At 36.8% G+C, this 13,274-nt stretch overlaps 1 protein-coding gene across 9 annotated transcripts in view; it reads right to left on the reverse strand.

Annotated features, from left to right (window-relative positions):
• Positions 1-13,274, reverse strand: part of ARHGAP12 (Rho GTPase activating protein 12) — a 108,310-nt gene that overhangs the window by 56,376 nt on the left and 38,660 nt on the right. For all 9 annotated transcript variants that reach the window (XM_081057502.1, XM_081057507.1, XM_081057506.1 and 6 more), the window contains exon 4: positions 1,209-1,472. In XM_081057502.1, the coding sequence (XP_080913628.1) occupies positions 1,209-1,472 (264 nt within the window). The remainder of the gene's footprint in view (positions 1-1,208; positions 1,473-13,274) is intronic.

The raw sequence follows: 13,274 nt of genomic DNA on the forward strand, positions 1-13,274 counted from the left end.
GTTCCTGTGTATACTTTAAATTCTTTTATTCCATTAATTTAGCCCTTTCCCCAATTCTCCCAAATTGTGAGATTTTACTTCATTGTTGCTACATGGGGTAATTATTTTCAAATCTTTCTAGATCTATAATTCAAATAACTTTCCTAACACTTTTCTTATAATAACCAGAAACAATTTCTCTCACTATTCGCAATCTCATTCTTGAACACCAAAAGTACAAGTTACCACCAAACCAACGATATAAATAGACAACTTGAAAATAAGGGATTATTAACTACAAAAAGCTTTGACATTCTGCTAAATACAGGAAGTGTCACCTGATTATTCCAGCTCCTACCTAACTGGAGTACTGTATTTACTGTAGAAGCCAGCTGCTTTTTGTAAGAGCTGAGTGTCCTATGCAGGTGAGGGTCCCAGTGCATTAAACAGCAGGACTTACCACCACTCTATCAGTCCTACCCAAGCTTCTCCTGCACATTCTAATCTGTCCCAAGGAATCTCCACAGAACTCTGAGATGAGTGGTTCTCAAAATATAGCTGTGGCCAATTCACGGCACCACCACCCCTGCCAGAAGTGTGGAGAAAGGTGAAACCAAGGGAGCAGGGGAGTGATAGCATAAACACTTGTTAGAGAAAAGAATGATTTTAAAGTGAACTGTCAGTTACAGGATGGTCCATTTACCGCAAAGAAATTATACTTATTTTCCTTACATATAGATAAAAGGTGATCTCGTACCTCTGAATGACAAAAAAAGAGAAGTATCTTGGTGGCCATACCAAATCAATAAAGTGTCGTTTTAACCAGTTAATCGGTTAAATAACTTTGTTTTTATGTATCTGGCTAAGTCACATCATACATTTTCTTTCCTTTTTCTAAAAAAATGCCATGCTTGGGCAATAACAATGATTGAATTAATATCTTCTAGCACATTAGCACATGAGGGAAACCACTGGTATCAGGCAACTTTAATCCAGTTAATTCTGGAACTAGTAAATACACTACAGGGTTAGCTACTGCCTACTAGTTAGAGATTAGGAAGTAACATAGCAATAATACAATAAAACCTGGAAAGAAGATTTAATATCTTAGAGAATTCAAGTGTTCTACCATTTCAATACCAAGATACAAACTTATTAATCTTTCTGTCTCTGAATAAGGAAGAGAGAAAGTCTGGTAACTCACTGTGAAGTTCCCTGATTGCTCATACCTCTTGGTCTCCTGGACTTTGGCAATCTCCTTTGCTGGTGTTCGTATCTCGAGTCCATCGAGGGGGTTTCCATGTTCTTTCCTGTGTTCCTCTGTTATAGTAATAATAACGCCCTGAACTATCTTTATGAGTTTCCCATTCTCCATTAATCTGAACTGCGGGGCTCCCAGGAAGCGGAGGGAGAGCAGACTGGGATATTTTCAGTTCTTGTAGATTAGCGTAGACGGGAGAATCTGGACGTCCTTGATTTGGAGGTGTCGTTGCCTGTGAAAAATTTGAAATATTTATGTTCCAACTGGCATAACATTTATAAATTAAAATTAAATAAAACATGAGATAGCTTTCCTTTTACGACAGGGTTTCTCAGCCTCGGCACCATAGGCATTTTGGGACAGGCGAAGTGACAGAGGCATCCCCCGCACTGTGACTACTGAAACGTCTCCAGACATTGCCAAACATTCCCTGGGGACAAAACTGCCTCTGAGCTATAACCACTGTTTTGCCATATAAATCCAAGCTTTATATTCAGGTGTTCAATTACTTCTATAACACACCCAGAGTTTCATGAATGCTTTAAAAATATTGAATTAAAAAGGAACATGTGGTTGGATACACTGAATCAGTTTTATTGAAACTAAAGTATTTTAACTTCTAAAATATCATTGGCCTATAAAATAATTATAATGAATCTAAATCACAGAACAAGCTTTAAAAGAGAAAACAGTAACAATCACCCTCAATATGATTACATTTGCAAAATGATTACCTTTGGTCTTTTTACTTATGATAATTATGCCAATACTGTGTAATCAAGTATACAAATTAAACTAAAACTAATTAGAATGATACAAATTAAATTTTTTAAATCAGGGAATCTTCAAACTTTGTTGGTATTCTTCAAAATTGATAAACCAAAAAATACAGGCGACAGTTATATCAAATCAAGAGATTAACAGTAACTCTAAATAGAACGTATAGTCAGAAGAGGTTTGACAATGAATGAATGGTAAAACTTTAATTTTTCACTTTCCACTAGTTAAATTTTTTGATGGATGGTCACTTGAAATTTGTTCATTTGCTATTAGAAACAGTTTTTAGTAGAAATAAGAACTTTGTTTACTTAATAAATTTACCTCCATACTTAAAACCAGCCTAAACTTCCAATTTCCAAAGTATCTGGAAAGAAATGGAAGACGACTCTTCTTGTTAATACTCTCATCTCTGGCAAAAAAAAATTGTCCATGTTTATTATCAATGGCTCAAACCGTTGAGAAAAATTGAAAGGAACTGCTCACTAACAATTTTCCGCAAGAACTACTGGCAACATAAATTCTGGGTAGAAAAAAATACTTAGTATAAAATATCAAACTAATTTTTACATATGCACAAAACATATCAATTACAACAGAGGATGGTTAAGTAATTATACATCATTTTGTCTAGTCAACCAAAACTATGGTGTTTTTTAACAAACACACTCAATGCTGGTAAAGGTGCCACATAACAACTTTAGTTTACTGCTGGTTAGTTTAATTAGCTGAACTTTTTAGAAAACAGTTTGGCAGTATGTTTGAAAAGTTTTTTAAAATATTTTTAGGACCCTTAGCAAAGGTTGGGGTGGGGGTGAAGTCCTTAGATATAGGAAAAAATGTTTCCCACAAAGATGTTTATTACAATGTTATTTATTTGAAATAAATTAGGAACAATCTAAACATCCAAAGGGAATGTTTAGGTAAATAATGATCTAATATGTGAGCACTGAAAGTGATAGTGATTTTTTAATAACATGATAAAAAACTGAGATTAGTGAGAAAAGCAGAATAGAAAACTGCTTCCCATTAAATTCCAACTAAAAATTTTAAAGTATGAAGAAAACAAAACTAAAATATTATCAGTGTTCCCTGGATAGTGGGACTGTATGATTTTTTTCTATGTGCGTTATTCCCCAATTTTATTACAGTGAGAATTATTATCTTTAGAGTTTGATGAGGATAAGAATCTGGGGCACGTGCCAAGTGCACTGACTCATACAAGTGACATCAAGAGTATTAACACTATTTAAAAACTAGTGTTTCTTACAGAGTGCTCAATGGATCACCTATGTAAGACTCATCTAGGGGTGCTTATTAAAATTTTTGGTTCATATCCCAGAGTTACTGGGAGTGGACAGTAAGGGGGGGAAGGTAGTAGTCAGTAATCTGTATTTTTTAAGTAACTTATGGGATTTTTATGTATACTATTGGTCGGAAGACACTAATAGGACTCAATCTTCCTGAATGGACTTAGGGAAACTGGTCCCCCTGATTCAATATATTTGCATTATAAGAAATGTAAATGTTTAAAGACAATTCTGAAGTCCATACCACCATTTGCTTCTTATTCTGCAGGTAAGCCAAAGGAAGAAGAGTTAAAAGAATAAGCCACAAAAAGAAGTATTTCTAACATAAATCAAGTGGAAATTAGTTTTCTAATATTTATAAAACTTAAGTATTATGCACTTAAACTGAACAACCTTGTTCATGGATTAACACCAACAAAAATAAGTGGATCTTTCACACCAAAAAAATCTTTAAAAGGAGAACAAAGAAAAAAACTTGATTTTATAGGCCATATCTGTCATTAATTAACAACTAAATTGGGACTCGTACCTCTGCACATGACCCAATTTTATATTTAAAAAAAGACTTGGCCTGTTCTACTTTATCTATAGATAGACTAAAACAGTCCTCCCAATATCCACAGAAAAGAAAAACTGGGGAATCCTATATAAAGAAGGTAACTTTAAACTTAGATTGCACCTTTTTTAATACCAAAAAATACTGAGATTTCTCCTCTTTTTACCTTTGACATTATGCAGTTCAAGAACTGCTTCTAAAATAAACTTCAGAGGATGAAAGAATACATATACCAAAAAATATATTTTTAGAACAAAAAATATTGATTTCTCCTCTTTACCTTTGACATTACATAGTTCAAGAACTGCTTCTAAAACTTCAGAGAATGAAAGAATACATATTAACTAAGGAGCTACACCTTTTGTTTCTTAATTAGCATATGCTACTCAGTATTAATACTCAGATATCCACCTTACTATAAACGAGGAATCACACTTTTATTACTGAATAATTAATATAAGTCCCTACAGCCCATAATCATACCTTTGATTTCAATTTATGGGGAAAAAAATTTACCAAAGTATCAGACTCCAACTCAAAACTTAAATTATTTTTTAAATTCTATTTCAATTCATATGGAAAAAAGACAGTTATGTGCCATTGGGAATTTACCAGCTTAAACGTAATTGCCAATTATTATAACATTGAGCCAGTTAACAGAATAGAGGACAAAAAGAAAAGAATTGTCAACAAGCCAATATTCAGTTAAAAGAGGACTAAAATGTTTTAGTTTCACTACCAAAAATTACATATCAATTTCAAATGGAAAAATGTAAGCTTCCAAAAAGCAGTCTTTTCATTTGAAGCCAAATTTTAGGGGGGAAAAAAAACATATTAACCTTTGTTTATTAATTTTAAAATACAAAAACTCACAAATTCTAATGGTCATATCTTAAAGCATGACTGTACTCAGATTATAAACTGTATGCCCCAAAGTATATTGATATTCTCCTATGATTTGCTTATTTAGCTAACATTTAAGAACTAATTATGAGCCAGGTGGGAGGTGAAAAGAACACAGTTCCTGTCCTCAAGATGCTAGCAGCCTAGTATAAAAAGGAAGAGCTAGGTTAAAAAAAAAAAAAAAGATTCCAATGGCATGAGCCAAGTGCTAAGGAGAGGTGTGTGTGCAGGAGACTGTGGGAGTGCAGGAGACTGTGGGAGTGCGCGCACACATACATACATGTGCATACACATACACACGCACACATACATGTGCACATATACACACATGCATGCGCACACACACATACATGTGCACATGCGCACACGTGCACACACGACATACAAACACGTGCACACACACGCACACAGTGGCACTACACTGGGAGAAGAGGGTGAGCCGTGTTCAGAAGAGGTTCACAGCCCAGGTTTAACTGGATCTGTAAAGGACAGCAGGAGGAGGCCCAGTGAGCCAAGAGAAGTGGTGAAGGGCACACCAAGCACACTCAAAACCTCGTTTTAGCCAACATAACACAAAGAAATGAAAAGCAGCCTGTCAACAATGAAACATAACTGGTAGCTAAGGGGGGGCGGGGGGTCCATATTGTGAGAAGCTCTGATATTATTTTCATGGTATATAAATGCTTTTCCTCACTGATTTTCTTCCAGGTGGTTTTCTAGTTATTGTAACTCAGGGTTACTCAACTCCTATAGGATTTGATACCTTTCTTTTATTTACACACTAAAACTTTTTTGGCCCATCGTCTTTCCCCGTTTCTGTCGTCTTCCCCTCCTTTGATCACCTTAGCCAACCACCTGAACATCTGCTTCACACCAGCACAGTCACCATTTCTGCCTCCTCCCCTGACACAGACAACTGTAAAGCGGGTCCCAAGGAGGAAAGCTGTGAGGCCTGCCAAACCCTGATCTGTGGGAAGCCATAACACAGTCTGATGAAGTCATTTCTGTGCTACCAACCTGCAGTCGTGCCATGCTATCAACTAACATCACTGGTAGCTTAAGACTATCTATACCTAGAAGGTGGACAGAAAAGAACTGACAGACACCACAGTGAGAAGCTCTGCGTAAAAGTGACCAACGCATATGTAGTGTACACAATTAGGAAGTTTATCAAAAATAAAAAGAGTTGCCAAAAAATAACAAACAACAAATTTCCCCTGCAAAATCAAGCCCACTTCTCCAGTGCCATTTTCTGTTCCGCCCTCCCAGGAACCTCCTCCCACAGCCTTAGGACTTCGTAGCTCATTGTGGTCCTTATTCCACTGTAGTACAATCCCAGATTTACTTGTCTGCCTTTCCCTCTAGAACTGATTATCTTTAAGGCAGAAGTGTTTGCCTTGTATACCCCTTCATATTCAGTGCCTAGTATAGCACTTGCACATACTAAGCACTCAATATGTTCCTGAATGAGAATTACTTTTAAAAGCTACCATGAAATCCATATACTAAAATTAATTCCCTACTCCTGTTTGGACAGTCTCCTTGGGAAATTTTAGCTAATCCCACTGCTTCAGTAAAATCAATCCCCCTTCCCCCTCCATCTCTCTCGAACATCCAACTCACCCCTCTGAATGACAGACATGTATTTTGAAAGACCTACCAGCATGGATCCTCTATCAGTTGTCAAACTCAGTATGTTCTCGGGCTCAACTCTTACTTGTAACACAACGCCCTTGTACGTTCACCAGTTCAAATAATAGCATCATAAACTATTCAATCGGAAATCTCAGTCATCTTGTGTCTCTTCTCTTTACTCCAACAAAGTTCTACTAATCTTCCTTCTAACATATCTTCAATTTCTTCCACTCTTATCCCAAGATAACCACCTTGGTTCAGGTTTTCTTGCTGAAAGACGGCTGCCTCCCTATCTTCACCTTGTCCAACTGATCCTTCCAAGTACCAATAGTTATTCTCTAAAAGTACAAATCTGATCTTGTTATTCACCTGTTTGCAAACATCAATAAATATTTCACTGACTATAAATAGTTGTTCAAATATCGTAGCAGATAAATTAAGGCTCTTGATCACTCCAGCCCCAAATAATCTTTTCTGCCTCATTTATTGACCTTCTCTTAATTACATTCTTTGCTCCAAACCCCCATATTACTCACACTTCTATCAATGTCATGCTATTCCTTTCTCCCAATTACCTTCAAATCTTTTCTTCCATCTCTCTATCTAGGATATCCTGTCCCCAACCACTGACCAGTAAACCACATATAAAACCATAAGGAGCTGGTTCAAAAATCACTTTCTCTTTAAGATGCTCCTCTTGCAGTTTCCTGTGCATCTAGAGCAGCACTAACACAAATATAATGTGAGCCAGGTAACTGCTTTCCCAGTCCATAGAATATTTTAAGAAAAAAAAGTAAAGGAGACAGCTGCTAAAAACGAATATTTATTGATGAAACTTCATTATTTATTTGTTTTAAAAGTATTCAACCAGATATGTACTTCTCCTTGGTCTGTTAAGCTAACAAAATTCCTCAGTAGGACATTATGCTGAGATAGCAAGACTTAGTTACTATTTTATGCTGAGGAAGCAACATTCAAAGGCCTGGTACACTGCCATTCATTATTACAAATCTCCCTCCCTCAGGAAGTGAATGGTAACTGTATGATCAGCATTCAGAGAATGACTAAAGATTACTCTGTTGTTGAAATTTCTAGAGAATAAAAAGTTTATGTTACAATTACAAATGAAAAAAATGCATCTGTGTTTACCTGTTGAAAACATACATACACAAGTCTAAGGTTGGAAGCTGAGGTTTCTGGCAACAGCAAAAAAAATAATAAATTTCAAAAAGGTACAAAATTAATCCATAGTAATACGGTACACATTTAAATGGTTGACATACCACCCTTCCTCTCATTTTCTGATTACTATTCTTTTGTTTGTTTGTTTTTCCAAAAATAAGATTCTGAAGTAAAACATTTTGAAAAACTCAAAGGAAAAGAATTTATAAACTGTCACTTCAAATGAACACAACCCAATTAATGAGTTTCTAACAGCACATGTACCAATTTATTAACAAGTTTGCATGAGAACACTGTTGTAAATACAGTTGCCTGGATAGCGTATTACTGTGTTAATTCCAAACTGGGTTCAGTTACAAGGTTTAAAGCATTATTTCCTTAAAATTGTATTGAAAACCTTATACAAACTACATAAACAAAAAGTAGGTGGTTTTCCATCATTTTATGGCCATTTTATACCAAAGCAACAAACATTAGGTTGGTGTAAAAGTAATTACGGTTTTTGCAATTATTTCTTTTAAACCGCAATTACTTTTGCACCAACCTAATACTTAAGCCCTGAAATCCTTAAAAGATATTCAAAATACATAGTTAGACACACATAGTATGAAGCAATAAATATAAAAATACATTCAAACATATACACACAAATGAAACAGAAAAATCACTAAGTTTTTGTAATTAATTTCATGAAATTACAGCTCTTTTGTTTTGTTTATGTCTGTATTTTCAAATCTATTCAACGTGTACATTTATTTGGAAGTAACATTGAAAATAAAAAATTAAGGAAGAGAAAAGACCACTAATTTTTGTTTGGTTTGTTTTTTTGTACAGGAGGGTACAGCTCACAGTGGCCCTGGCCCATGCGGGGATCAAACCCGCAACCTTGGTGTTACCAACATCGCGCTCTTACCAACTGAGGCTAACCGGCCGCCCCTGAGACCACTCGTTTTAAACCCAAGTAATAATTGTGGAACACTCTTTAGGAAGTTCTACAGCAGAGGTGTCCAAACTTTTTTCAACGTTTTCACCAAGGGCCATATGCGGTAAAATACACGAACAGCCAGGCCACTCACTCGAGGTGAAGTACGTATTGCCTCACCTGGCTTATTTAAGTAAACTAAATATATTTTTGGAATTTGCTGCGGGCCAATAAAAAATGGATTGCGGGCCACAGTTGGCCCACGGGCCGCAGTTTGGATACCCCTGTTCTACAGCCTATGCTACAGAGGCAAGAACACAGGACACTCATGAGGTCAAACCCCCGTTTCCCCAGAAAATCTAAGTAGGCAAGGGGGAGGGGGGGGGCTGGCTCACCATCACATATATTTCGGGTTCACTGTAAGTCAGAAATGTAGTCACTGTACTGAGAATTATAATCCTCATAATAAGCCACAATGAGAATACAGTTCCCATCAGCAAGTTCTCCAAGCTGCTAATGGATAAACCAGAGTAGGGGAAGGAAAGGTAACATGAGTGAGGCATTGTGGGACTGTTCTGTTCTGACGGTGGTCAAAAGCCGGGCACCTCTTTGAGTGAGCAGCTCATCCTAAAGTTTCCTAAACTGAGCCCTGTCTAGACATTAGGTACCGTGTTTCCCCAAAAATAAGACCTAGCAGGACAATCAGCTCTAATGTGTCTTTTGGAGCAAAAATTAGTATAAGACCCGGACTTATTTTACTATAAGACTTATACTAATTTTGCTCCAAAAGATGCATTAGAGCTGATTGTCTGGCTAGGTCTTATTTTTGGGGAAACACGGTACCTAATGTCTAGACAGGGTTCATCGTACAAAACTGAAACTCTATACACTTCCCTGTAACTCTCCATCTTCCTCTCCCTCCAGCTCCTGGGGCAACCTCCATTCTACTTTCTGTCTCTATGAATTTGACTACTCCTGGAGCCTCATACAAGTGAATCATACAACATTTGTCCTTTTGTGACTGGCTTATTTTACGTAGCATAATGTCGTCAAGATTCATCCATGGCGAAGCATGTGTCAGAATTTCCTTCCTTAAGGCTGAAGAATATCCCATTGTATGTACATACCACAATTTGCTTACTCATCCATTGATGGGAATTTGGGATACTTCCAACTTTTGACTATTAGGAATACTGCTGCTATAAACATGGACATATAAATATCTGTTCAAGTCCCGACTTTCAACTTTTCTAGATACTGTGATTAATTTTATGTATCAATTTGACTGGGCTAAGGGGGTGATGCCCAGATAACTGGTAAAACATTATTTCTGGGTGTATTTTAAGGGTGTCTCCAGAAGAGATTAGCACTTGAATCAGCAGACTGAGTAAAGAAGATTGTCTCTTTACCAACGGGGATGGGCATTCCCTAATCCGTTAAAGGACTACACAGAACAAATAGGTAGAGGAAGGGTGAGTTCACTCACTCGACTAGAGCTCAGCCATCCATGGAGTCCTGCCCTAGGACACTGGCTCTCCTGGTTCTCAGGCCTTAGGACTCAGATAGGAACTCACACCATAAGCCACCACCCTTCCCCACCCACCCCAATTCTTAGACCTTTGGACTTGAACTGAATTACGCCACTGGCTTTCCAGGTTCTCCAGCTTGCAGGTGGCAGATTGTGGGACTTCTGGGCCTCCATAACTACATGAGCCAATTCGTGTAATAAAACTCCTATATACACATCTACATATATCCCATTGGTTCTGTTTCTCTGGAGAACCCTAACACAAATCTATACACAGAGCCCTCTTCTTTTGAAACTCCTCAAATCAATCTTACCATTAGCTCTAAAGGTCATCATTTAAAAAAAAAAAAAAGCCCACTGACACTTTACATGTTTTCCACTTGCCAACATTACACATGTGCACTGAAGACCATTAATCCAAAACAGGGGGCAAAACCAGCAGCCAAGCTAAGTTTAAAAGCAATTTAATTTTGTTCCTCTCACCTCTTCATATATCCCTAATTTTCAGAGAGAAAAACATAAAAGATCTATATTTCAAAGTGCAGGAAACAAAATCATCTAATAAACATGCTCCAGTCCTACGAACAGATAAATGCTAGTCAAACTGCAGTTTGTTTTCAAAGATCCTTAGTCTCCTTTTAGGGTCCTTCCAAATTCTCATCACAACTAGCTCTCAGCTCAGCATTCTGAGGAAAGATTCTTAAATACAAAAGATATCATTTCTCATAAATCAGATTAACTCTTGATCCCGTCTAAAGACTCAGAATTTACTCTACCCTGTTCCAAAGCTCACTTGAGACATGTCTCCCTTTGGCTCCAAATCAGTTATTCATATGCTTGCTTCTTTTCTCCTGAACATTCACAGGAGAAATAAAATGGTTTTCCATTCAGGCTCCAGAAGTCTCTACATATAAAACAGACAAATAAGAATATCTGTGACAGAGATCTAAATTCAGTTCAGATTTACTTCTTGCCGAGGGTGTCCTTTTGGGATACTGCTGCTCTTCAGAATGAGACATACTGAAAGTGGTTTAAAGATGCCTGGTTCCTTTTAATAGAAGAAAGTGCTAGCCATAGGAAGAAACAAGTCTGGTTATCAGTTTTCAGTCTTCAGGTTCTATTTTAGTGAATGCACTAACAGAAAAGCTATTCCTTATCAATAATGATCTATCAGAGTTGGAGCATGTAACTATAACAAGAGTATCCATACCACTTTTCTAGTTACATTTAGCTACTAAATCTTTAAATTTGTAGCTGAAACTTTTAAAAGACCACATTCTTCTCCACATTATTATGCCTAAAGAACAGCTGGCTATAAAGTTATTACAAACGATAAACAGATTTTTTTCCCATAACATTTAAATTATAGTAACTGAACTGTCGATGAAGAAAAACTTAATTTAACTGAAATATAAAATAGATGGTTTTTCTATAAAAACAAAATGTTCTAATCCCCAAATATATGTTAGCCATACCATCCACACAACATGGGTGTTTAACAATGCTTTTCAATAAACATGATAAATCAAATGAAGGAAAATCTGACATACCTAAGGGAGATATTTAGCAGATAATAAAACTTGAAAACTTCACTTTATTGGCTAGAAAAGTGATGTATGAAGCTGTACAAAATGTTAGTACACTCTTCTTTAAATTATGAAATATAGATACAAAAGACAAAATAGTAGTCTAACTTTTTTTAAAAAAATTGAAGAACAGAGAATAGGATTAAAAAGAAAAAAAATCTCCAGAAATCTACTGCTTGAGTATATCCTGTTGATATCTTGAATAAAGTTGTAATAATAGGTACAGGCTGTGAACCTGTACTTAGAATCTTTGAACTTTCAAACATCTTGTACTGCCCTAATTTCATAATGAAACTCCTTAGCTTCCTTTAATACAAAATATGAACTGTCTTAAACCAGCTAATGAACTTTTTCAGCAAATCAAATAATAGCAACAGTTCTGTTTCAGAAGCCTGATATTACCTGTATGGCAATGCTTCCGCAGTTTTGTATTTGAGCATTCTTTTGTACTTTACACTTAACCAAAATGAGGCGAAAAAATTAAAATTGAAAAAAAAAGTGCAGCATGCCCCTATATTTCCTTATAGTTCTATAGGGACAGGCAAACTCTGGTCCAAATCTAGCCTGTGGCCTGTTTTTGTAAAGTTTTTTTGAAACACAGCTATACTCCTTTGTTTGCATATTGTCTGTGACTGCTTTTATGCTACAATGGCAGACTTGAAAACTTGTGACAAAGACCACGTAGCTCACAAAACCTGAAATATTTGCTATCCGGTACTTTACAGAAAAAGTTTGCCAACTCCAGTGAAAATGCCCTCCCCATTTTAAGCTACTGTTTATTAAAACTAAATACACAAGAATTAGATGAATATATATTATACTGCATTATTCCAAAGTAATTACTTTAATTATAAAATTTAGATCCCTTCAACACTGGCATTCTCCTTCTATAAACCTCAGAAAGAATGAACAGAAAATGCAATTTTCACTATGTAAAAATGTCACTTTCATGTTAACGGAGACTTGCAACTGAATTTCTTAATTCGCATGTATAAGTTTTAATACCTATTTAAAAGACAAGAATATTTCCCTTGCTTACCTATGAAAACAGTTATCAGAAAGAACTTCAGTGGTTTCCTATAAAAAAGGATACTTTTATTTTAAAAATATAATTTTATTAGTACTTAACCCAAATAAAAATTAAATGTAGGGCCGGCCCAGTGGCTCAGGCAGTTAGAGCTCCATGCTCCTAACTCCAAAGGCTGCCTGTTCGATTCCCACATGGGCCAGTGGGCTCTCAACCACAAGGTTGCCGGTTCAATTCCTCGAGTCCCGCAAGGGATGGTGGGCAGCACCTCCTGCAACTAAGATTGAACACGGCACCTTAAGCTGAGCTTCCGCTGAGCTCCCGATGGCTCAATGGGTTGGAGTGCGTCCTCTCAACCACAACGTTGCCGGTTCGATTCCTTGACTCCCACAAGGGATGGTGGGCTGCGCCCCCTGCAACTAGCAACGGCAACTGGACCTGGAGCTGAGCTGCGCCCTCCACAACTAAGACTGAAAGGACAACAACTTGAAGCTGAACGGCACCCTCCACAGCTAGAATTGAAAGGACAACAACTTGACTTGGAAAAAAGTCCTGGAAGTACACACTGTTCCCCAATAAATTCCTATTCCCCTTCCCCAGTAAAATCT

The sequence above is a fragment of the Rhinolophus hipposideros genome (genome assembly GCF_964194185.1).
Source record: "Rhinolophus hipposideros genome assembly, chromosome: 1".
Classification (NCBI taxonomy): Eukaryota; Metazoa; Chordata; class Mammalia; order Chiroptera; family Rhinolophidae; genus Rhinolophus; species Rhinolophus hipposideros.